Source organism: Betta splendens, chromosome 5 (assembly GCF_900634795.4).
Source record: "Betta splendens chromosome 5, fBetSpl5.4, whole genome shotgun sequence".
Classification (NCBI taxonomy): Eukaryota; Metazoa; Chordata; class Actinopteri; order Anabantiformes; family Osphronemidae; genus Betta; species Betta splendens.
This window is the reverse complement of record NC_040885.2, coordinates 4,005,287-4,031,129: the sequence shown is the minus strand read 5'-3', so window position 1 is coordinate 4,031,129 and position 25,843 is coordinate 4,005,287. Positions and strand designations below refer to the sequence as shown.

The 25,843-nt window shown below is 41.7% G+C and overlaps 1 protein-coding gene across 1 annotated transcript in view; it reads right to left on the bottom strand.

Annotated features, from left to right (window-relative positions):
- The window catches only part of cntn2 (contactin 2), a 52,672-nt gene extending 28,967 nt beyond the window's left edge, over positions 1-23,705 (bottom strand). Inside the window, exons 1-11 of the mRNA XM_029150698.3 lie at positions 23,427-23,705; positions 14,582-14,697; positions 11,368-11,509; positions 9,861-10,036; positions 9,528-9,623; positions 9,114-9,326; positions 7,266-7,368; positions 6,891-7,072; positions 6,637-6,773; positions 6,072-6,201; positions 5,715-5,865 (exon numbers count right to left, since the gene is read on the bottom strand). Coding sequence (XP_029006531.1) covers positions 5,715-5,865; positions 6,072-6,201; positions 6,637-6,773; positions 6,891-7,072; positions 7,266-7,368; positions 9,114-9,326; positions 9,528-9,623; positions 9,861-10,036; positions 11,368-11,509; positions 14,582-14,639 — 1,388 coding nt within the window. The 5' untranslated portion in view covers positions 14,640-14,697; positions 23,427-23,705. The remainder of the gene's footprint in view (positions 1-5,714; positions 5,866-6,071; positions 6,202-6,636; positions 6,774-6,890; positions 7,073-7,265; positions 7,369-9,113; positions 9,327-9,527; positions 9,624-9,860; positions 10,037-11,367; positions 11,510-14,581; positions 14,698-23,426) is intronic.
- Between the last annotated feature and the right edge of the window lie 2,138 nt (positions 23,706-25,843).

Below are 25,843 nucleotides of genomic sequence, written 5' to 3'. Positions count from 1 at the left end.
ACCTGCTGTGAGAAGTAATGGCCCCTGCAATGATGAATGAATATAATTGCTTTAGATCTATATATTTTAAACTGTTAAAACATTCTTCTTCATGCTTAATTAATAATTTCAGTACTGTAAAGCAATTACAGTTAAATATCTCCGGCTTTGTTTTCCTTGAGCTCTAATATCCTGTGGCTCAATGTTATAATCTTCAACTCTGCATTAGGAGATCTAGGTTGAATTCCCAATGTGGCATCTTTACATGTTCATTTCTTAATACAACTAAATGGATTTTGTCCAGATAAACTGAGTTATGTATTTAATGTATCAGTCACTTTTTAGCTATATTATTGTATATTGTAAATCTTTCAGTAATTCTTAAAAATGTCTTTTCCTTGTATGTACAGTATTGTGCTGCTACAGTGTGTGACATGACCGGCTATTGTGACTAAGTGGTTAGGGTGCTTCACTCTGTACCCTGAAGTCTTGTGTTTAATTCCCCCCTCTTTCAGCCTTTAGTATGTATTGCACAGCTGAGACTCGCAAAACTGGCAGAAGAGCTTCACCTTAAGGTTGGAGTCCAAGTTTCAGTGCCCGATTAAAACAAAACCAAACATCTGACATTAAATGGTTTACAGGAAAATATTAGGAATGTGTGCATCTTTAGTTCTTAAATTCTAGACTGTTTTGCTTCTATTGTGCACTTTCAGTTCTGTTTCAAAAACAGATTTTTAGATTTATTCAGGTATGCATTCAAGTCCTCAGTTACTTCAAGCTGTGTTCAATGTTTCAGCTACGTTGAGCAATTTAAAAAAGCAGCTCTATGCATATTACAGATGAATTCATTACACAAGTTTTTTAGTAATTAAGCACACACCTCTAAATGCTTTCAAAATGAAGCAGATCCAGAACTTTAGCCTAAATAGCACTAATTCTGCTTTTGACAGGTCATCTGGCTAGTTATTAGGACTGTTGCCGACACAAACGTTCTCCAAATCCTTTCAAAAGAAAAACACCAATTCAAATCTTTAGGTCTAAAAAGCAATACTAGCTAGCTTAGAAGTTTAGTATTCAGGCACAAACTTTCTCCATTCAAATGTTTAGCTTTTATAGCAGTTGTACTGCCTTTGACAGGTCATCTGTGACTAGTCATTAAGACTGTTTTATACTTTAGCAATTAACTACACACACTTGTTTTCAAAATAAAAGTGCAAATTCACATCTTCAGCTTTATATACAGATGGAGCGGTATTGTTTTCGCCGATTTCAGTCGACTGTCAGTGCCCTTTTCGGCGCTGATCACACACTCATCACTCACTCATGAGCCGATGGTCAGCAGCCCCCCTCCTTGGTCTGTCAGGGGAAGATGTTAAAAATGTTAATGGGGCCATCCCCATTTTTAGCACCAAAGACGCAATTCCAGGGTGAAACCAAAAGGTGGAGCTTTAGTATATTACCTTTATACTTAGGGCCAAATATCAAGTATAGGCACAGTTCTGAGAACAGGACATAGATCTGATTATGTCAGTTCTACACTGTTTGCTAGGGCAGAGAGACAAACAGACAGATAGACAATAGTCTATCGATGTTGTATTAACTTAACTATCGAATTACACTATTTTACAGTTTAGTAATTAGGCACACACACTTCCTCCAAATGCTTTAAAAAAAAGCACCAATCAAAATCTTTAGCCAAAGCATTACTTTTTCTGTGTTTGACTGGTGTTTGACTGGTTAATTATTATATTATATATTATATTATATTACTAGTTAATGAGACTATTTTAGTTTAGTTGGTGCTTCCTTCAAAGCTTCAACTTTTCTCAATTTTAATTCAGCTCTCTTTAAACAACTCCCAATTCTCTTCAAATACATTCATCTATGCTTCCTGCTTCATTTGTGTACAGCTAAGTTTAACCTTTTCTACCCCAAGCCTATTTTCAAGCCTATAAGAGTGTTTTCTGAAAAATGGCATAGCTACATTCAAATGAATTTATCTCTGTAACCACAAAGTCTATTTGACTGCAAACAGTGTCATAATGTGACATGACACAATGACACTTCTGATACGTGATATGAGATGTAAAATTTGTGTAGGTGTTAGTGATGAGAAGTTTATGAATAATAGAAAATTAAAACTGTTTCAGTTATATCTCAGTAAAGCAGGCTAATGCAATTTCTAACCCCCATGAAATCATAGCACAATTGGGGAACATCAACTCAGCAAAAACTTGCGTTTCAATACAGTGAAGCAGTACCAAGTTAAACCAATTTAAATGACAAATGAGCTTAAGAGTTTCCTATTATCATTTATATTCTATATGTTTTCCACCTAAAACAGCAAATAAAAGTAATCAATATATCCAAATACCACTTACCTATACCAATCTAAACATATGTGAAGGTGTTCATTCGTGTCCACCTTTTCCAAATCTGTTGCTGTACAGGCCACTAGGGAGGACAGGTGTCTGTGCCTAGCAACAACTGGCTGTGGCCAGTGAGGTGTCTTTCTACTTGTTATAAGCTATGGAATTGGCCTAAAAGCCCCAGCACACAGTTGACAGGACTGTTAACCAGTAAAAATGGCTGATCGCATTTTATGGCCCTGGTGCAATAAAAAATGTCACCAAATGGCCCCCCATATATATTACTTTAGACAAGCGTTGTGGGAGGGCTGGAGAGTAACAGAGTGAGTGGGTAACCTCCCAGAACGTAGAAATAGAGAGAATGAGATTAGTTCACCAGTAATATGGACTTTGTGTGATAATATTTAAAAGTGTACATTGTTTATTTAGCTAGCGATTAGCTTAGCATTTTCATTCTTTGGCTCATAACTCACCACATGTGATAGCTAGCATGCTTAGAGTCCTTTATATTAGAGCGTTCATTTGAGCCCTTGTTAATGTGTGTTGCATAAAGTATCATAGCGGTAGAACCATAAGTGAGCCGTAAACTAGCCCAGCGCAGACTATATTGCTAACTACATGCTAATGGTTTATTGTATCATATCTTCATCTGTGTTCGATGTACATGAAGGACACTTATTTAGGGTCCCAGCCCTGACTGCTGCTGTTTAATTTGATTTTAGGCATGTCTATATTCATGCATTTGTTTATTATGTAAAACACACTGTTTATCCTGTAAAACACACTCCCCCCTCAGGAGGTGAATGGGGCCTAAATTAGACCAGCCTTTCAGATATATATAGCTCTACTTTCAGCAATTTTTCAGCAATGCATTCAGCATGGAAGCATTTACTGAGCATTTTCTTAATAACAATTTTTCTAGTTATGATCGTTCTTCCGTCCGTTTTTGGTACCTATCTCCTTCTACACGTTTTCAGCTAATACCATTCAAAATCAAACTATTCAGGTACTTCAGGAGAAGTGTGCTATTACTTTTCTTATTCATATGTTTCATAGTTTTTCGAAATATTAAGCTTTTTTCAGTTTTTTGTCTCATAGAAATAAATGGAGAAACACTCTTCAGGTTTGTCTACTTTCAGCTTTAACTACTACAGCATACTTTAAGCTACAGACACCTTTTAAACTACAAAACAATCTTCAGCTATTTAACCATTAATCTACTGTTTGGTCAGCTTTTTAATGTCTTTAATAGTTTCTGACTCATAGCACTTTAAGTATTGGGTGGTTTTTTGCCGAAATACTCAGCTTTTCAATTATTCTGTCTGTGCGTGATGAGTGCGTTATGTCACAGCTAGAGTGTAAGGGCACATTTGCCTTAATCGCATTAATTGCATGAGTTTGTATGATATATTATAATAATACGATTGATCGTATTATTATAAGAAGCACTCAGTAATAAATTCCATGATGAGATGAGAGCAACAGTTGGTAGACGCTGTACCTCCTCTCCTTTTCATACAACTCTGATACTGATAGTTTGTCTTGAGGGAGGCTCGCAAGTGTTCGTTCCGGTTCTATTAATGTTCCTCAGACTGATATCTTCCACAACTCTAGGAAATGACTTGGCCTGGAGTTTGCAGCTAACTGCTTAGCCATTTGTTAGCTTGCCTTGCTTTTCTTTATACTTCTTCCACATGCTACATTCAATGTAGTCTGCCGAAGTCTCCCCTCACTGTTTGTTTATTCTACTAAGTACTACAGTGCGATTCAGCTGATTCAGGATCAGCATTGATGTGGTTACAAATGACTTGTTTCCAAGAACTCTGCCTTCAGAAGATATTTAAATTGACGTAAGACACTTTTACCTTTCTTAATTTATCTGGCCCCGGCTCTATTCGGATCCGGTTCAGTGAGCGCTGCAGCGGTCTTAGACCCCGCCCCTAACGGTTCTCATTGGTTTACAAGCGTATTTAAGGCCAGTACTGATAAACAGCTTGCTCCACCTGTGACCCATCGTTTGTCTATATGTGTATTCAGAGCCAAGGTGCAACAGAATTTCCAAACATTATTAATAAAAACAAACGGCGTTAACACGCATTGTCTGTGTTAACACAGTCTTGCCCAGCACTAATACTTATGCAACTCAGATGTAATTCAATGGTATAAATCGTCCTACAACTACCAAAGCTTTGGCAGGCAATTGTACAGGCTTCTGTGCACTATCGAGGGCCAGAAGTGCACAACTGCCCTCTGGTGGCAAATGTACATTGCAGCTGTAAGATTGCAGATTACGTCTGCTGCGCTCCCTGCCTTAACCAGTCATTGTGGGTTAGGACATATTTTTTAGTGAGAATTAAATGAATTGTTTAAAAGAGACTTGTACCAACATAAACAAACATATATATTAATAAAAAACTGTTTTTCTGTTTTTAACCTTTTAATTTCTGCACATTCAGCTCTGCAACTATTTGTCACAGTTCACGTCACATAGTCAGGTTTCTCACTCATTTCCGGTTTTATTTTGTACCACTTCCTGTTCAGTGCCCATGTTTTCAGTTCCAGTTTTACCTCCGGTTTTAGTTGACGCACCTGTGTCCTGTTAGTAATTACTCACCTGCTACCTATCCAGCCATCATCATCACTCTGCATTTAAGCACCAGCTCTAGCCCTGCCCAGTTGCCAGATTGTTTGTTCATCCACCCGTGACAACTCTCCAGCGTCTTCCTGTAAGTTTATCGTGCACCAGTTTCTGTCTGCTGTCTTGACCGTGTCTTTTGCCTTGCCCTCGTCTGTACCGTTGCTGGAGTTTCTGGATTGCTGTGTATTCGACCCGAGCCTGTTTTTTGACCACCGATTGCCAGATCCTTGCCTGTACTGAAACCGCTACCTTGTATATCGACCCTTGCCTGCCTGACTACGAGAACTATTAAACCTTTTGTCACCGAGCCTTGTCTCCACTGTGCATGTGGGTCCGCTACCGAGAGCGCCGTGACACTATTGCAGTTCCAATTAGCTACACTTTGAATTCATCAGCTAGTTTCAATTATGTTATAACTGCTTAGTTTTCTTCTTACACTGATTTATTCAGGTAAACATGAAAATGTCTGAATTACTTTTAGTTTGGTTTTCAATGCGTCTGTTACGTTCACTAATTCTCCATCATCACATCGAGCATCTCTAGTTAGTATATTTATTTCCAAGTTCCAAGTTCCTAAACCTTAAACCTGCAAATTGGTTTTGACTTGTTGTGAATTGACACTGTAATAAATAAACTAAACTGAATTCAGTTCAATTGGAATAAATTGAATCAATTGGATGAAAAGCAAATGCACTTCACTAGGCATGATAAGCAAATTACAGCAATACCTGCTACTGTTGGTGAGTAGCTCTGTCCCACGACTCCAGAACAGACTGGGCTTGGGAGCGGCTCGGGGGCGACATTCAATTATCACCTGCCCTCCTCTGGCTGCTGGGATGAGCTTTCGTACTGGATTCAACCTGAAGTCTGGGGCCTGGACTGAAAAAAAAAATGGAAGTAGAAACATAGTGAAAAGAACTGGACAAAGAAGAAGAGGGCTGATGGTTTTATATGTAAACAAAAATATGTTGATGCTAACTATGTAGTAGTTAGTAGGGTCTTTACTGTACTGCTACTGTAATAAAGGAACCGTAATAGTCAACAGTAGTTTTATTCAACTGGAAGCGCAACTCAATATGTCCTACCTTGGACTCTAAGCTCAGAAGTGGAGTAGATAGTACCATGTTTGTTTTCAGCCACACACTGGTACATCCCAGAATCCTCCAGCGCCAGATTACTTATTTTAAGACGAGCACCACTCACCTCCATCCGATCCTGGGAGGTAGTCAAAGTCAGACAGAAGATAGAGAATCAGAGAATGTACAATGTGTAAAATCCCCTGAGATACATAGATGGTCAAAATGAACAAATCTTACAGGAGATGTTACTCAGGAACAAGTATTAGAAACCACCCAACAAATGTGCTAACTGTATTATCTACGGTATAAAGGTCTGCAGTAAGATGAATGAGGAATGCAGGAAAAGTTAAGCTTCGCTGAGTCAAGTGAGACATTTTTTTGACTTTATTTAGAAAATGAAACATTTGGAAATTGAAAGCATTAAAATGGTTTACTACCCATTGCACAGCAGAAAATTAGATTTACTGTAAGTGCTGGACTTTATTAGCAGGAGACAGAGAGAAAAATAAAAAAAACAAACATATATGTTAACATGAGCACCTTAACTCAACATCGTTTTTCTATGTGCTACCTGTGTGCTGAGCGGCTGTGCATTCCGTAGCCAACGTATGGAGGGGCGTGGTTTACCAGCAGCAACACAACTCCAGTGGAGCTCAGAACTAATCTCCACCTCTGAGTCACTCATCACCTGCAGCCACTCTGGCTGAGCTGAAAGGCAGGGAAAAAAATGACTGAAAGAAGACACAGGAAATTACACCACATGAGTTTCAAATAATAAAGAGTAACATTATGAAAGCATTGATGGTAACAATTTCATTTCTTTACCTTGAACAGTGATGCGTCCCTGATATCTGTCACTTCCTTCAGAGTTGTAGGCTTCACACTCGTAAACACCCTCGTCATCAAAGGTGAGCTCTTGTAGGGTGAGAGTTGGGCCCTCTGCAGAAGAACCTGCCTTGGATGGCATCAGTCCATCCACCTTCCTCCATCTCAGTTTTGGAACTGGGCTATATGGGCAATATGAAGATATATGTATGTATATGAGGGAATACACAAATGCAAAGCTGAAGTTCAGGCAAGCTTAATGTTATAGAACAGTGTTGAGAAGAAATATCAAAGCTTAACATGCTTCTTGCTGTTACATAAAGTATTTGTATTTAGTATTTACTTTATGTAACAGTTTGTACATTTTAAGCTTACTTTCCATATGCAAAGCACTCTAATTGAGCAGTGTGTCCTGTGAGTGCGTAGGTTTCTGCTGGGAAGCGCACTTTGATGGTTGGAGCTGACTTCCTGGAATTGCCTGAAAAAAGGTAGACATATCCAGGTTAATATCGCTCACGTTGTACATCCTGTTCCTAACTGAAGAGCTGGATGGGACATGTGCATTACTCCTGTATTGTCCATCTGTAGTTGTTAGGGATGACACCTTAACTACTGGTACAAAAAGGAAAAGATGTTGGAAGAAACTGGACAAAGAGAATGGGCAAAACAAAACAGATGATTTTGTGTCTCATGAAGGTCCTCAGAAAAGAAGACAACACGAAAGGAGTCCTACTGATGACACGACCCCCAACCATTTAAGCCCAAACATCATGAGTTACAGCTAGACCCGCAGCCTGTTATCGTAGCTCAGTGTCTCATCTATTATACCTATTATATTATTATATACCCTCTAATGCGCTTGCTAAACTGATTTAAGGAGGATATGGGGACGTTTTGACCCGACCTAATGTTTAACAGTAGAGCTATTCAAATAACAAAGGTAATTCAAATTTATTAAATAAAAAATTAATTAAAACACATTTCTTTAGGATTTCTACTGATTTCCTTTGGGCTCTGTGCATTCAAATTGTTAGTTGCATGCAGACATGGTAAAACGTGTTAAATATTATGCATTATGCATGGTGGGCGGCACGGTGGTGCAGTGGGTAGCACAGCGAGAAAGCCCTGGGTTTGATTTCCGGGTGTCTTTCTGTGTGGAGTCTGCATGTGGGATCTCTCCGGGTGTATTGCCTGTAGGTGTGTGTGAATGGTTGTTGCCCTGTGATGGACTAGCAACCTGTCCAGGGTGTACCCCACCTCTCAAAGCAAATAAATGGTGGAAAATGGATGGATGATTCCTGGGCTTACCATGTTTCTGCTCTGGGCTCTGGGCACCCACTCCCTCTTTCTACCTCAGTAAACTCCCTGCAATTCACACACTTGGACCCTCCCCTCTGCCTCCCTTCAATGCTGCATGCATGCTACTCATGGCTCATGCATTTCCAGGGACTCTAAGCATCTTGGACTAAAGTATGTTTGTTTGCCTTTACTTATTCACTTAGTCATGCTTGTTTAACTCTGTCCATGTTAGTCATGCATTGCTGAGCGTTTAAGACGTGACATTAATGTTTCTCATATGCTCAGACACGATGTGTGCAGCCCTTTGCTTGCTCATGTTTAGCCTGCTTTAGCTCTTGCTCATGTTTAGCCTGCCTTGGCTCTTGCTCATGTTTAGTCTGCCTTAGCTCTTGCTCATGTTTAGCTGTATTAGTTCATCTGGATTTGTGTCTTGTTCTGTTTATCGGGTATTTGCCCCGCCTGGTTTTATTTAGGTTTAGTGTTGCAGGAGTGTGAATTTGACCTCTGCTCCCCTCTCTGATGGGAGTCTCATGGACCCCAAAAAACTCGATTCGCCATCTTGTGTGGCGAATCGTGACAATATCTTTCCCGTGTCCTAAAATTCTATTCTGTAGCTCAGTGGAAATGTGAATTGGCCAAGTTGTGACCTGCTCAGATACCCAGAATTTAACATGCTCAACTACAATGCCAGCAAAGTAAGTTTGATTCTCACTGTTTTAAATTTAAAAAACTAGAAAACAGTGTTACATTTTCTGTTGTTGTTGTTTCTAAATATATTCAGTTTATTTATGCCACAGCATAAATGTGTTCTATTTTCTACAACTTTGTTGTTTCTTATAGTGGCAGAGAAAGATGGCAAATAGCAAAATATATACACCACCGTGTATGGTTAAGTTACACATAGTGATGTGAAGCATAACACACCATCAGTTATGACAGTGAGCAGGTTGGCCTTGCTGAACGTGCTCTTGGTACTGACGTCCATGTTGATGGTGGTGAAGCAGAAGTAGTTCCCTGTGTCGTTTGGCTCTGCTTTGGCCACATACAGGTTCCCTGTTACTTGAGACACAAACCAGCGGCCGTCATCTTGCTTGAGGAAGTTGGGAAACTCGTTGATGAGCCAGCGGTAAGACAAAGCTGGAGAAAGAATTATATTTATCTTTCACAAATCCAGTCTAAACTTGGTTTACATGTACCTTCTGAGAATTAGCCAAAACAATACAACTTAATTTTAAATGTATCCATATAAAAAGCTCTGTCTCATTAAAGAAGACGAATAGCTGCATGCTGTTGTAGGCTTTCTACCAGTTTTTTCTCAATGAAGAAACCTTCCAATACCTGGGTAATGTGGAGGTGGCTGGCAGGCCAGGAATGCTCCTACCCCTTCGTATGCTGTTTGAGGACTCCTGCTGTCTGTAGAGAAGTCATGGAGGTCTGGATGAAGGACAAAGAGAAGAGAATCCAAAACATTTACACAGGAACACAGCAAAAGAAAATGCAATAATATGTAGTTGGTAGTAACCACTAAATGCATTAAGTGATTTGGGGAAAAAAATAATATTAAATGCTTCTGTTATATACTGTTAGTATGGGTCAAATCAAATCATTCAAGTGTGTGTTGCCTTTTTGAGTAAAGTAAATTCTTTTTGGCTTTTGTCTCTGATCACTCACAGCCAAATTTGAGGTTAGCTGCTCTGCTGACGATGGTCCCACAGCGGTTGAGAGCCAGACACTGATATGAGCCTGTGTCTTTGCCAGAGTCAGGGCTGTTTATTACCAGGTTGCCAACGACTACGGTATACCGGGGATCCAAACCAAGTGGTACTTCAGTGCCATTCACAAGCCATCTGCAAGTCAGGGAGAAAATTATAGCTAATAATTTAATAAACCAAACCAGTAAAAGGTTCCAGAGAGTTAGATACTGATCTCACACATCACTTTTTAAAAAATTAACTTTGTATCTATGTAACTGGGGTGGAAATTTCCCATAAAGCCGCAGATAAGAGAGTTGCCTTTGGTGAGATTTAATATATAAAAAGGAAGGAAAATAAAAATAATGGGGAAAGCAAATCAAAAGCATGGATGTTGATCGTGCACATCAACAAACCAAAACCCAGTTGGGGAGATCAGTGCATACACCATGAAGGTGTAATGCAAAGAGCCCACAATCCTCAAGTTGCTTCTGCCTTTTAACCCCTCTGTCCGACTACGGTGGAATGTCTGTGAAGCCCAATCAAACTGCATGCACTATCTCCTCCCTGTCGCCGTGTGTGTGGAGATGTTTAAATTCTCACACCTGCATTGCTGACGTCCAACTATCAGAGAGAAAGGAGCACTAAGTCTCAACAGACAGAGAGACACAACTTAGGTTTGGGAGCTAGAGTCTATTAGGCAGAGATAATAATTAAACAAAATAAAACAAATACATACAGTAAGACAAAACACAATATATTAAATGCAGAACATAAGTAATAAATCATATAATAACTGCATATTAATAAGGAAGAAATATTTTTTCTCACAACAGAAACCAAATCAGTTTGAACCATAAGTCAACCATATAGTAAGTCAATTTGAAACATAAGGTTGCGAAAATAAAAACACAACCAAACTAAGTGTAAATGTCACAGCTCATGTTTATTAGTCACTGTGTTAGTCATTTCCGGTTTTATTTTGTCACCACTTCCTGTTTCCAGCATCAACATCAGCAGTTCTAGTTTTACTTAACTATCGGTGGGTAAAAACTACCGGTTTTAGTTAACTCACCTGTGTCCTGTTAGTAATTATATTATATCACGTCTCTTGCCATAGTTCCCCGCCAGATTGTCTGCATTGTTTTGACCAGCATTCCAGTACTTCCAGCATCTTGTGTTCCGTGTCTGACCTAGTTTATTACCGACCTTGCCTTTAGCCCAGTCTCCGACAATCCAGTGCCATGAGTTCTGACCATTGTATGTATGTTGACCTCGTCTTTGCCTACTCCCTGTCGGATCCAGTTCCTGCCTGCTACGTGTATGACCTCTGCCTGCCTGACCTCGATTATTAAAACTTTTGATCTTAACCAAGCTAATACTGTGCATTTGGGTCCTTCCTCCATCGCTGGTTGTGACAGTAAAAGGTTTTGACACAAGTGCATATAAACACACACAGTATATGTAAGTGTGGGCACATCACCCACCTGTAGGAGGCAGTTGGATTAGCTCTGGCCTGACAGCTCAGGATCACCTTGCCTTCACTCAGTCCCTCTGGGTAGATTAAACTGCTTGGCTGTTCTTCAAACACAGGCCCACTGTCATGACCCGACACACAAACATCTCCACCTAAAATAAAGGAGACAATCAAGACTAAATGAAACTGATATGAAATTTGCAAAGACAAACGATAAGATAAACCAAGACAGTACTGATAAAAGTATTTATTTTATTGATGGATTTGAATGAAAATGTTAAATGGAAGATCAATGAATGAAGCAAGACTCTCACACAATAATAGGTAAAAATAACACTACAGTGATCAGGCTGTTTCTGTTGAGCACTCAACAACTTGGCATGCCTTCTCTGACAGTGATATCTCACAGTATGGTAGAGAACTGTAACTAGGAGATTTTAAATGGTCAGATTGAATAAGTACACATGGCTCTGCTGCCATTGATGTCAGCAAAGCCAAGTGACTGCCCCCTCCCTACAGGAGGTAATATTATTAGAAAGCACCTTCCCTTTCCATGCTCTGCAGGAAAGACTACTGAACCTGGAAAACAGAATGCTATAAGAGGTGCTCTGAGAGCATGATAACGATTTGCAAAGGGGTGTTTAGTCGCTGTAAGAGCAGAGCAGGAGCCTGGTTTACAGTGCTGGCACTAAGTCAGACCTGTTCCCTGTGCCAAGACACCCTAATTTGCCCTTTTTGCCAGAGTTTCTAGTCATGCACATCCGCAACCTCCCCTCCCACCCAACCCGATTAAACATGAATATGTCAGACATGTTGGAAGTCATATTATAAGGGGGCCAAAGATCTCAAAGGAACATTATCATACTACAGTAGATGAATGTAGATGACATAATTCTATTTGAATCAATGAATCATAATGTCTAAGCCAACTCATAGTTTGTCCCAATAACGTAACATCTCTTCACTGGATATAAAAAAGTAAGAAATCCTTACAAATTACAAATTATTGATGTTAAAGTTTCATCTCATCCCGAATTCCATAGTTCCATATGCCAAAAGACATCATTTTAATTTAATTTAATTTAATTTAATTTAATTTGATTTGATTTGATTTGATTTGATTTGATTTAATTTAATTTAATTTAATTTAATTTAATTTAATTTAATTTAATTTAATTTAATTTAATTTAATTTATATTGCTCCAAATCACACAAAGGTTATCTCAAGGCACTTTAAATAGTAAGGTTTAAGACCTTACACAACTAAACACAACAGATCCCACATACAGCAAGCCTTTAATTTGATAGCAACAGTGGAGAGGAAAAACTCCCTCTCTAATGAGGAAGAAACCTCCAGCAGAACCAGGCTGGATGTGGGCAGCCATCTGCCTTGACCGATTGCGGTGAGGGGATAGACAGAGAGAGAAAAGCACAGCAAACACAACAAGCAAAAACAGAGCACAGGCAGGATGGTTGGACAAGGGACTGAATACAGGCAGGATGGTTGGATCCGCGGCTGCCCATCACAGACACATAGCTCTGAGTCCAATGATACCTGTAGGTGAGGACAGAGTGGGGGAGAGAGAGAGCGGGGGAGAAGCAAAACTACTGGAGAGAAAGAGACAAGGTTAGTTAAACATGGAACAATGATGGGAGGTTATTGGACAAAGGTAGGAGGAAACAGAGGAGCTCACTGTACAGTATATATTAAGTCCCCCAGCAGTCTATGTCTATTGCAGCTTAACTAAGAGATGGTTGCTGTGACTAACAATCATTGCCAGTCACCTGGACCATCTCCAACTAAAAGCTTTATCAAAAAGGAAGGATTTAAGCCTGATCTTAAAGGTGGAGAGTGGTCAGCTTCTCAAACCTGAACAAGGAGCTGGTTCCACAGGAGAGGAGCTTGGTAGCTAAGGGCTCTGCCTCCCATTCTACATTTAAACACTCTAGAAACCACAAGTAGCCCAGCGCTCTGAGAATGAAGCGTTCTGCTGGCAGCATAAGGAACTATGAGGTCTTTAAGATAAAAAGAAGCTTTTTCATTAAGTGCTTTGTAGGTGAGTAGGAGAATTTTAAATTCTATCCTACATTTTACATTTTTTACATTTTTCTGGGACATCCAGATTTTGATGTCTTTGAAACAACTTTAAATTTTGACCAGATGATCTGTTTCATTTGGTTCCAAAGACATCTATAGCTGAGATGAAAATTTATAGAATGCTAATAATCTTACCTAGAGGAGACATGTATAGGCTGAACAGAATTGGACCAAGCACAGAACCCTTTGGTACTCCATAGCTAATCCTTGTGCATGTGGAGAATTTGTCATTAACATGAACAAACTAAAATCTGTTCAACAAATAGGAGAATCCTTTAATTCTGATTCTATGTTCTAATCTCTGTAACAGAATGTTATGATCAATTGTATCAATCAATCAGCACCAAGGCCTAACAGGGCAAGGACAGAAAATAGACCATTATCTGAAGCTAGGAGAAGATCATTAGTGACTCTAACCAGAGCTGTTTCTTTGCTATGATGTTTTCTAAAGCCTGATTGAAAATCTTGGTACAGGTTATTCCCACTCAGGTGGTCAGATAATTGTTTAGCCACGATTTTTTCAAGAATCTAGAAATAAAGGGTAAATTTGAAATGGGCCTATAGTTGGCTAGTTCTCCAGGGTAGTTTTTTTCAATAAAGGTTTAAAAGCCTGAGGTACGTAGCCTAAATGTAAAGATTGGATGATTTGATTTAATAGACGAGTTGAAAGGTAGAACTTCTTTTGAGTAATCTGGTTGGGATTGGGTCTAAAAGACAACATGACGACTTGAAAGGGTTAATTATTGAAGTTAACTCCATATGAGTTATGGAGAAGAAGCTGTCTAGGTAAGAAGAACTTGTTAAATTTAAATTTTGACAGTGTCAATCTATGTGTAAAGGCATAGCCTTTCACGACCAAGCTTTTCTCTTGCAGGACCAGATTCTGGAACAGGTTAGGGAAGCAGACACCATCTGTACTTTTAAAACTAGTCTAAAACTTTCCTTTGGATAAAGCTTTTACTGTAGCTAAAGCTGACTCTCTTAGTTAAGTTGCTATAGCTTTAGGCAGTTTGATATGCTGAGCTCCTCCATTTTTCTCATCTTTCCTCAGATGACAATCCACACTAATCCTGGTTTTGCTGAATATGTAGTTGAACACTAATACACTAAAAAACCGGGCACCTACCTAAAGCCTCCTTTAGAGCCACTAAAGTGAGGACCAGCACATACAGCAAGCGTTCCATTTGGACAGCCGTGGGATCACAAGTGGTCAGAGAAGAACCCTTCAGTCCAGACCCAGGCCTGTGTAGTGAAGAAAAAACAAAACAACATACAATTGTTATGGTCCATGTCTTTAAGTCGTAAGTTCCTTGTAGATCAGTTAAAGCAGTGCAGTAGAGCAGACAGTGGAAGCACATGAAGCCTGTGTATCAGATGCAATCTCACAAATACAATACTCATAAGCATTCAGTAATGAATACTGAATGCTTCTCACCTGTCGCCCAGCCATGTCTGACCCCTGCTGCACCTGTCGCCCAGCCATGTCTGACCCCTGCTGCACCTGTCACCCAGCCACGTCTGACCCCTGCTGCACCTGTTGCCCAGCTACGTCAAGCTCCAGCGCAGCAGTCATGGCCTGTTCAAGCTCAAGCGCAGCAGTCAGGGCCAGTTCAAGCTCCAGCACAGCAGTCACGGCCAGCTCAAGCTCCAGCGCAGCAGTCTAGGCCAGCTCAAGCTCCTAAGCTGCCATGTCAAGCTCAACCTGTGCAGGAGCCATCTTGCCCAGCTCAAGCCCCTGTGCACAAACCACTCCCAGTTCCAGCCCAAGCACCAGCTTCCACCACGTCAAGCTCCAGCTCCAGCTCCACACGTCAAGCTCGAGCTCGAGCTCCGCCACGTCAAGTTCAAGCTTCAGCTCCTGTTCGGCCATGGTCAGTGCAAGCACCACTTCAGCCATGTCTGGCTGAAGTGCCCAGTCAAGCCAAGCTCCTGCCCAGATTCTAGCCTTTGTTGGTCTGGAAGGGGCCATTCCAGCCCCTGTTGGCTCGTCTCTGGTGGCCTGGTAAAGCGGTACCCTCTAATCCTGGTTCCTGATGGTCCGGTGCCAACCCCCCCAGTTCTAGTTCTTGATGGCCCATTGAGGCGGACCCCTCTAGTGCTGATTCCAGGTAGTCCGGAGATGACCACGCCAGTCTTAGCTCCTGGTGGTCCGGGGATGTCAGTCTCAGCTCCTGGAGGCTCAGGGACGACCACCCCAGTCTCAGCTTCTGTGTGGCCCGGGGATGATCACGCCAGTCTCAGCTCCTGGTGGTTTGTTGATGACCACGCCAGTCTCAGCTCCTGGTGGACCTGAGATGACCACGCCAGTCTCAGCTCCTGGTGGACCAGAGATGACCATGCCAGTCTCAGCTCCTGGTGGACCAGAGATGACCACGCCTGCTCCGGTCCCTGTGCCCTCTGCTCTCATGTCTGCAGGTGTTACCCCCGGGGTTTCTGGTGGTCCAGAGAGGACCGCATCTGGCTCAGTTCTAGGTGGTCCAAGGGAGACCACGTCGGCCTTGGTTTCCTCTGCTTTGGTGTCTCCAGGTGTCCACCCTAGGGGTTTCTGAACACTGTCCTGCCTCTGCTCTGCTATGGTCCTTGGGTCTGGGACCGACTCCCCTGCCCTGCTCTCCAGCCCATGGCGTGCGTCTCGCTGCCATCCTGCAGTCCCAGTTCTCCTGTTCCTGCTCCTGGTGGCCCAAGCAACTCTCTCTGGTCACCCCATGCTCTACGGCTGAGTGGATGGCCTCACCTTTGTTGCTCTCTGCCACAAGGGTGGCGCTGCCTCTTCCGTTGTCGACTCCCCAGTCTCCTAGATCGTCCTCGTCCTGGAGGTCATCGTCACCCCCTGTGGGCCTCTGGACGCTCCGTCTTTCAACACCAGCCTCCCAAGTCACTTTGGTGGTTCCTGGGCACTTGTGAGAGCCATGGACTGTGTGTCTGACACTCTGGCCTGCAGTGTGGGGGCCCCCCTTTCTCTTCACCCTCTATACGTCAGACTTCAGACACGTCCCGGACAGCTGTGTTCTGCAGAAGTTCTCTGATGACTCTGCGATTGTCGGACTTATCACTGATGATGACGATGCAGAGTACAGAGGACTTGCTCAGGACTCGTGCCAGCGCAACTACCTCCTGATTAATGCAGGGAAAACAAAGGAGAGGGTGGTGGATTTTTGCCGACGACAGTCTGCTGTCATCCCACCGATGCACATCCAGAAATGCACCCACTTGTGCATCTCAACAATAAACTGGACTGGACTCATTACACGAATGGTCTGTACAGGAAGGGTCAGAGTAGACTTTACTTCCTGAGGAGACTGCGATCTTTTGGACTGAGGGGGCCACTGCTGAAGACCTTCTATGACTCTGTGGTGGCATCAGCCATCCTGTATGGTGTCATCTGCTGTAGCAGCAGCATCAAGGTGAGGGACAGGAAGAGACTGGACAGGGTCATCAAAAAGTCCAGCTCTGTCCTGGGCTGCACTTTGGACACGGTGAGAGAAGGATCCTGGCTAAACTGACATCCATCATGGATCAGGACTCTCACCCACTGGAGGACTCACTATCTGCTCTAGAGAGCAACTTTGAGGGTTATATAATATAGCTTTCTTCAAACTTTGATTGACAGCTGTCAAACAGTCAGCCCTATCTTGTCACATGTAAATTGAATATCAAAGCCGGCTACGGGTAGAGATGTCATAAAAGTGTCATGCACAGAGCAGAGTAGTGCTAGTAGTGTAGTGCTTTTGTTCATGAGGTTAAACATTAAACCTAACATATATATCTTATATCTTCCACGATGTCTGAGCTTTTTCCACGCTGAAGGTTCCACAATGTGTCAGGGCTCGGGCAGGCGGCGGACCCACATGCACAGCACGGAGGCAGGATTATGATCAAACAGAGGTTTATTCCCAAGGCAAGGTCAGACGGTCCAGGTCATACACAAAATGATCACGGCAAAAGTACAGGCAGGGATAAGGCAAACTCACGGTCAGGTAGTTAGTCCAGGTTCTTTTACAGACAGGATACGCGGAGCAAGGCAAAACAGGAACAGGCACGAGGGACACGGAACACGAAACACGAAAACTCGTGAAACACGGGAAACTAGGAACGCTCAGGAAACACAGAACACTAAGGAAACTCGGACTCTTCAAGAAACACGCAACACTGATGAAACACGACAATCTGGCAAGTGACTACGGGAACAGGAGGTGACTAAATACACAGGTGAGTGATTAACTGATTACAGACAGGTGTGGGTGAATGAACTAGGGAGTGAGCACTGAACTGGCAACGGGAAGTCTACAAAATAAAACAGGAAGTAGTGACGACAGGAAACAACTAGAAACAAAACCCAAATCATGACACAATGTGCACTGGCGGCTCCATTATATCTGCAATTGTCCTGACACCTGATCATCATGTGGTCACTATAGAACAATAGTGGGTCTGAGTCTCTATTGCAACTTTTTGCCCCATTAAACAAAGAACCACTGAAGTGTGTGTGTGTGCGCGTGTGTGCATGCGTGTGTCTTCTCTTCACTGTAACTCTGCTTCTCATAATACAGTTCGTTTCTGCCTGTTTAACTAAGCAGGAGTCTGCTTTGAAACAGACAGTTCCCCCATCCACCCGTTCCATCTGGAGGCCTTAGTGTCTCCTGTAACCCCAACCCAGAGTCCCTGGTAAAAAACAGTTCTGTCAATTACGAGTACAGAGGGAGAGAGAGATGAAGCTAGAAGAAGAAATATGAGCGCTTCTGTTAACACAAATGTATTTTATCCTTTCATGGAATATCTATAGACTTTTCCTTGAAAGTCTTTGCTCTGTTTTACCTTTACTGTACCTCACAGCACAAAGAAGCACACAGAATCACAAAAGAGCCAAGCACAATGTGCATAGTTCATAGTTAGAAAGTGACACAAATAGGCTGTAGATTTATTCTTGATAATTGGTTGTCTGTGATGCTGTATAGTATAATACATAGCCCCAGTTGGTACTTGGAATGTCAAAATGCCAAGTTTGAATTCTAGCAGCAAACACTAACAGATACTTTCATCAAACACTTTCTATCAGATGAATATAATATTCAGTTGCTTGTATAGTACAGTATAGTGACCATTTCCGTTATTGGATTCATGTCCTTGGAACCAAATGAAACAGAACAACTAGTCAAAACTCAGAGCGATGCAGCGAAACTGATCCATGCATTTGTTACCTCTAGGCTGGACTACTGTAACTCCTTACTCATAGGATGTCCTAACAGCTCCTTAAAAAGCCTACAGCTTATTCAAAATGCTGCAGTCAGAGTTCTGACAGGACTTAGAAAGAGAGATCACATTTCTCCTACATTAGCTTCTCTGCACTGGCTGCCTGTAAAATGTAGGATAGAATTTAAAATTCTCCTACTCACCTAAAAAGTACTCAATGATAAAATCCTTTTTATCTTAAAGACCTCATAGTTCCTTATGATCCCAGCAGAACACTTCGTTCTCAGAGCGCTGGGCTACTTGTGGTTCCTAGAGTGTTTAAATGTAGAACAGGGGGCAGAGCTTTTAGCTACCAAGCTCCTCTCCTCTGGAACCAGCTCCCTCTTCAGGTTTGAGAAGCTGACACACTCTCCACCTTTAAGATTAGGCTTAAAACCTCCCTTTTTGATAAAGCTTATAGTTAGAGATGGTTCAGGTCACTGGCAATTATTGTTAGTCACAGCAACCATCTCTTAGTTAAGCTGCAATAGACATAGACTGCTGGGGGACTTAATTTATACACTGAGCTCCTCTGTTTCCTTCTACCTCCTCTGTCCAATAACCTCCCATCATTGTCCCATGTTTAACTAACCTTGTCTCTTTCTCTCCAGTAGTTGTGCTTCTCCCCCGCTCTCTCTCTTTACCCCCCCACACACACACACACACACACTCTCTCTCCCTCTCTCTCCTCACCTACAGGTATCATTGGACTCAAAGTTTGGTGTCTGTGATGGGCAGCTGCAGATCCAACCATCCTGCCTGCATCCAGTCCCTGGTCCTACCATCCTGCCTGTGCTCTGTTGTTGCTTGTTGTTGCTTGTTGCTGTGCTTTTCTCTCTCTCTATCCTCTCACCCCAACTGGTCGAGGCAGATGGCCGCCCACATCCAGTCTGGAGGTTTCTTCCTCGTTAGAGAGGGAGTTTTTCCTCTCCACTGTTGCTGTCAAATTAAATGCTTGCTGTATGTGGGATTTGTTGGGTTTAGTTGTGTGAGGTTTTAAACCTTACTTTGTAAAGTGCCTTGAAATAACTTTGTTGTGATTTGGCGCTATATAAATAAATTGAATTGAATTTACCACCCAACATCGTGTCCTCGCACTGTGCATGTGGGTCCGCTCTCTGCCGTAGTCTGACACACTATCATCTGGGCGAAGCAGAGTGATGTTCACAGGTACACTCTCTAGCAGTGAGTGTCCACGAATGAACAGGAATAATTGTAGTGTAAAACACTGACATAATAATACTAAACTGTACAGTTTAACAAAATACTCCACAGTTCGCAATTCACACACACTGTGATGTTTAAATTAGGTCCACAGCTAATTTAAATTGGACTAATTGGACTAATTTAACAAGTCTCATTAAAATGTCTGTAAATATGGTAAATAGTATATAAATAGTCTACTATGGCTTAGCTTTAAAATAAGCCAACGATAGATAAGTAAAAACATAAAAAAGTTCCAAATTTGTAACTGGTCCTGCTCTTACCTATTGACCAGCACAAAAATATACTAAAACAGCATGAAGCCAAAGCAGTAATGTAACCCTTGAAACCAAAACTAAGTCAGTGAATCACATCACTTTCATTTGCTTATTGCTGTTCCTATAGCTGAGCTGAGAGAAAGGCCACACATACATACTGTTCAGATAATTAGACAGTGTAGCTTCGCCCACTGCAGTGATCATTAGCTTTGCTGAAGGGCAGACACACAACAATATCATAAAGTATACTTCTTGTTAGTCCGTTATCTCCTCATCTCTCAAATGTCCAGCAGTCACAGCAGGGTGCTGAGGGTCACATCTGTCTGAGATAAAAGAACTGACTTTTCTGGTGTTAGCACTGGTGTTAGAACAAAGGACTGTTGAACTAGTTGGCCATGCTGACATGGATCGCCTGTGTGTCAGAAAGCTTCACTGTCTTACTCGGAGTAAGAGTGCATCATGGAGGCTTTTCAATTGTTACTCCAGAGTAGCCTTCATTGATACTGAGCAGCTGAGAGGTGTGGTGGAAATTTTATATTATCCCTTAATGCCAATCATTTTCATTTTTATTAATGCCTTAATAATGATCTGATTGTTTTTAAATTATGTTTATATTCTTAAGTGTTGATCATATACATCCCTAAACATTCTATGCATTGTTCAAGTATATTGCTGCAAGCCTCTGAGCAAGAGGGGTCCTCTTTTGTTATCTTTTGAGCAGGAAGCCTAGTTCTGATTTGATCACTCTGACTTGATGACTCTGTGACGTAGTGTTTGACTTAGACAAGGAACAGAATGCTCCTTGAGTGAGGCCCCCTCTTCTCTCATCTTTGTTCTTGCTGACTTGACAAATTGTCCTGAAGTTTGAGCTTATGTGTGGAGGTTTTGTGTTAGCTGTAGACTTTAAAACTCGGGACAGGAGGAGAAGTTTTCAGAGAACCTTGGTGTGCACTTTGTGTGAGCATCAACTTGCTCTCTCTGTACTTTAATGCAGTACGGTCGCATCGCCACCGTGCAACGGGTGCATCCCCGACTAAGGATTTTTAATCCTGCAGCAAGCTGAAAAAATTTAGGGTGCTAGTCTCATTTTAACCACCTGGTGGCGCAAAGATGTGAGGTCCGACTGTTAATTTCTATCTGTGTCTGCACATTAAGCACAAAAAACGATGTCATGTTATTGTATCATTAAATGTAGAGTAGTTCATTTTTAAATATTATAGATTATTATGTGTCTTTGCTCGCTAGTGCGCGCTAATGTTTGTTGTAAATTGCCAAAGCTGCTGATGTCTTTACACAGAGTCAGCCGAGAGACACAGTCCCATCTCCAGCCAATTCAATATGACAATATAAGTATAGTAACATAAAATAGGAATATATATTTATTCATCAATCTGTGTTATAAATGTATTTTATATGTATGTCTGTACTTGTCTTCCGGTTTGTTGGTTATGACGAAAAAATACAAAACAAACTGGATAGACAAACAGAATTTAAGTGTTGTTGTTTTTTTGACACAAGGCACAGAGTTGGATTTAAAGCTGATTTTTTGTTTTGAGAAAAAAGCAGAGAACAAAAGAATAAATCATTCTCTTGTTATAGCAGCTTCTAAGTTGGAGAAAACAAACTCTTAAAATTTACTCAGACCGCAATGACCTATAGTTTGCTCTGACTCTTAATGAAACGTAAGAGCCTGAATGGCAGATGATGTGTCCAGATAGAGCTTAACCAAAAATGTATGCATGTGCTAATGCAGGCAACGAGAGAATTGGGGAAGTGGCATCACCATCTGAAGCAGACAGTGATGTGAGGTTTCAACGATTTGGTGCGGAGGAGCCACTTATTCATAGGCAGATGACTTGGATGAAGTTGTCAAATTGTGAGTTGCCTCACAGCGAGAAGGTTCTGGGTTCGATTCCCCTGTGTGTTGCCCTGCGATGGACTGGCGACCTGTCCAGGGTGTACCCTGCCTCTCGCCCATAGCCAGCTGGGCTAGGCTCCAGCACCCCCTCGACCCCACATATGGGATTCAGCGGTTTGGAAAATGGATGGATTGAAGTTGTCAATGTGCGCTAGTGTTTGTTGTCAATTGCTGAAGTTGCTGCTGTCTTTATACAGTATGTCCTCGTGTTTAAGTACTGTCGGGTGTGTCATGTACTTTCTAAGTTTGATTTCCCCACCAGAGTAAAAGCTGGGAAAACGAGACAACGAGTTGTTTTCCATAAACAGAAACGCTGATTGTTCAGTAATTACAACTTCTGATTCCACCGAGATTCGAACCCAAACAAAAAAACTGACGAGTCAAAGCTGTTAAGCAATAACTAATCATTACACCACTAAGACATTGTCTCGTTACTCTACTTGGGCTCATATAACATGTTCTTAGTACGGCGTCATAGGGGCCAGTGTGGGGGCTGAGAGCCACCTATAGGCCAAAAACACGTAACACACGCTTCAACGCGGTAAAAACAAGGTGATACCGCGCTCAAAAATGAAAGCTGATTGTGGTAAAGGCTGACACTTTTAAGTTCTACGACTGTATGTAGAGTAAACTCTTACTCAAATAAACTCTACTCAGACTACACACAGACATTAAACTGGTTTCTGTTCATACATGCATTGTGATCTTTTATACTTTTACCTCCAAACAAGGCCCATTGTGAGCCTGGTCCTTGGGGGGGGGGGGTTCCCTCTCCACTGTTCTCTTAGCTATAAAACTCTAAATAGCTGTACTTTTGCGTTCTGTAAGGTCTTAAATATCAGATATTTGGGGTGACATTGCATTTGTACACAACATAGTAATAAATAATACAGACTCTTTCCACATAATTTTCAAGTCAATCTTAGGTGTCCATGTTGGTTTCAACTGAAATAAATTATTCCCAGTTCTGTTGTGGTCTCTCAGTCTATGAGGGTTCAGACATGATTGCGACCGAACCTAAAAGCACAACCCAATAATGAGACTCAGAACACGCACTAACTATCAGGTATTTACAGTGCATGCTAAGGGTCCTGAGTCATATTGTGAGGCGGTTTATATGCTTCTAAGCATAGAGGCAAGAAATTAACAAAGTTTCGCCTAATGTTCGTCACGTTAGAGTACAGAAGAGCGCGTTTTGTAACGCTATTTGTTAATGTCATTGGTGTAGGATATTGCGTCGAAAACATTACTAATCAGGACATTCAGTCAGCCTCATGAGACCACCGCGTTAAGGTGGATCTGGAAGCATGACAGTAAAACACGCAGGCGTGTGATTTGTGTACCTTGCTGAAATGAACGATCCTGTGCCCGGACAGCGGGAATGCGGAACAGCGGATGCTGCAGGTGGCGAGGTGATGCTTGTAGCTACGTCGTTAAAGCCAATACGACGAATCCGATGATTTATCCAGCTCTAACGAACAGGAGGACGATACCTCCTGTTGTCTACTTTTATCCAAGGACGCCCTCTCTGCCGCTGCCTCTCCGTCTCTCTAATGTATTTCTCTCTCCCTCGTCTCTCTTTCCTTTCCCTCACCACCTTCTGGCTTTTTTGAGGTCAAGTCTTCGACACAACAAAAGCACTTCCGGTGTCCGATTTACAAAATTAAAACCAAATATTCTGTTTTTTCATAAACTGGGAGATTATTGCGTTTGCTACACCGCACAACATAAAAAAATCTTACATTATATACGTTTCAAAATATTGTGTTCTCTTTTCTCAAGTATTCCAAGTTTTATTAAGAGCATCGAGCCGAATGTCTTCTTATTATGAAAGAAACATCTACAATGTTCCGGTGAGTTTGTAGCTGGCACCAGGAATCTTAATGGCAGACGTTTGCAACTTGCTTGCCTCCTTTTGTTATGAGCGTTAGGCTGAGGCGGCAGGTGCTGCGTCCCTGCCTCCCCCTACACCCCTGCTCTCTGGGGAAAACGGAGAGACACTCCAATTAAATACTGCATCAAATATTGGATCACAAAAGATGGTCCAGACTGCCACTTAGCAAGCCCATAGACCACTTATTTGTAGGTTCATTTTAGATTGTATTTACATTTATATTTCACTTAAATGTTCAAATACAAATACTAGAGTTAATTTATTATCACTAAGGGTTCAGAGTTCAGTACAGATTAAAAATGAGTTAAAGGATGTTACCAGTTATATTTATAGTACGCCTTGGCTACAACTGTTATTTTTAAAGCAATATTTATTTGGTTTTTGTACAGAAAAAGTCCTAGACAAGAATTTTTATTTTAAAATAAAATGTTATGTAATTATATTACACGTTTTATAGTAAAATCATAAATAAAAAATAAACTATAAACCTGTATGAGACAGTCACTGTTTTACTCTGTCTCAAATTTTACCTATAGGACCAAAGACTTCTCTTATTGGTGCTACAATTGTCTATGTTTTCAGTGGCTTTTGAACTCAAAACAACAAAACAACAAAACAACAAAATTTATCTCTGCAACCAGAAGGTCTGTTTGACTGCAAATAGTGTCATAATGTAGGGGACAATTGTGAGATGTGATATGAGGTGTAAAAATTAATGTAAGTGATACTGGATGGTTATAAATAAAAAAAACAATAATATTTTTAATAAATAGAGGCCTCAATAACCCGCATGAAATCATAGCACAATCAGTGAACATTAACTCAGTTGGTTTCAATTTATTGAAGCAGAACCAAATTATAATAATTGTAATGTCTTTTTTTAAACAGTCAGATGAGTTTCCTAGTGTGGATATTCTATGTTTTTCCACTACAATCCATAAAAAGCAGTAAAAGTTATCAATATATCAAAATACCATTTACTTATACCAATCTAAACATATATGAAAGTGTTAATTCATGTCCAAATCTGTCGCTGTACAGGCCAGTAGGGTGGGGGGCAGTTGTCTGTGCAGCCATGTCTCTGGCTAGCAACAACTGACTGTGGCCAGTGAGGTGTCTTTTTACTTGTTATTGACATAGATCTGTAGTTTGGGCTGTTGTTTTGCTATTTTTGCTATTGTTCAGCCACGTCTAGCTCAAGAAGTAGCTCTTGTCCCAGGTGGCCCCGGTAAAGAGACCCCTTTAGCCCGTGTTCCTGTTGGTCCGGAAAAGCGAACCCCTCTAGCCCGTGTTCCTCGTCTGCTTCAGTCCCTGGGTCCTCTGCTCTCATGTCTTCAGTTGCTCTCCCCAGTGTTCCTGGTGGCGGCGCCTCAGCTGGTCAGCTCCTCCCTTCGACTCCTGCTCTCGCAGCAGCTCCCTCCTGGGTTCCGAAGTGCTACCCTACTTGAGCTCTGTTCAGCTCTCTGGTTCTGGGCCCTGCTTGTCAGCCTTGCTCTCTAGTCCCTAGACAGCACATTGCTGCCATCCTGCCCTTCAGCTCTCCAGTTCCTCTCTCTGATGGTCCAAGCGATTCGGACACAATGGTGAGACTGCCTCCTTCATCGCTGGCCACCTTCGACACCGGCCACCTTGACTCTCCACTCTCTTGGACGTCTTCATCCTGGAAGACGTTGGTTTGCCCTGTGGGCCTCTGGACGCATTCAGAAGCCGGCCTCCTACAATTCAACACTTGTTCCTGGGCACTAAAGGTGCCGTTCTAGCCCAGCTGCTGCTAGGCAGAAACACTCCTTGCCTCCACCCTCCTTGAATGGAGTTTTGGACTCTGTTTGGACCCATCTACTTTGGTAATTCTTTGTTCTGGCCTCC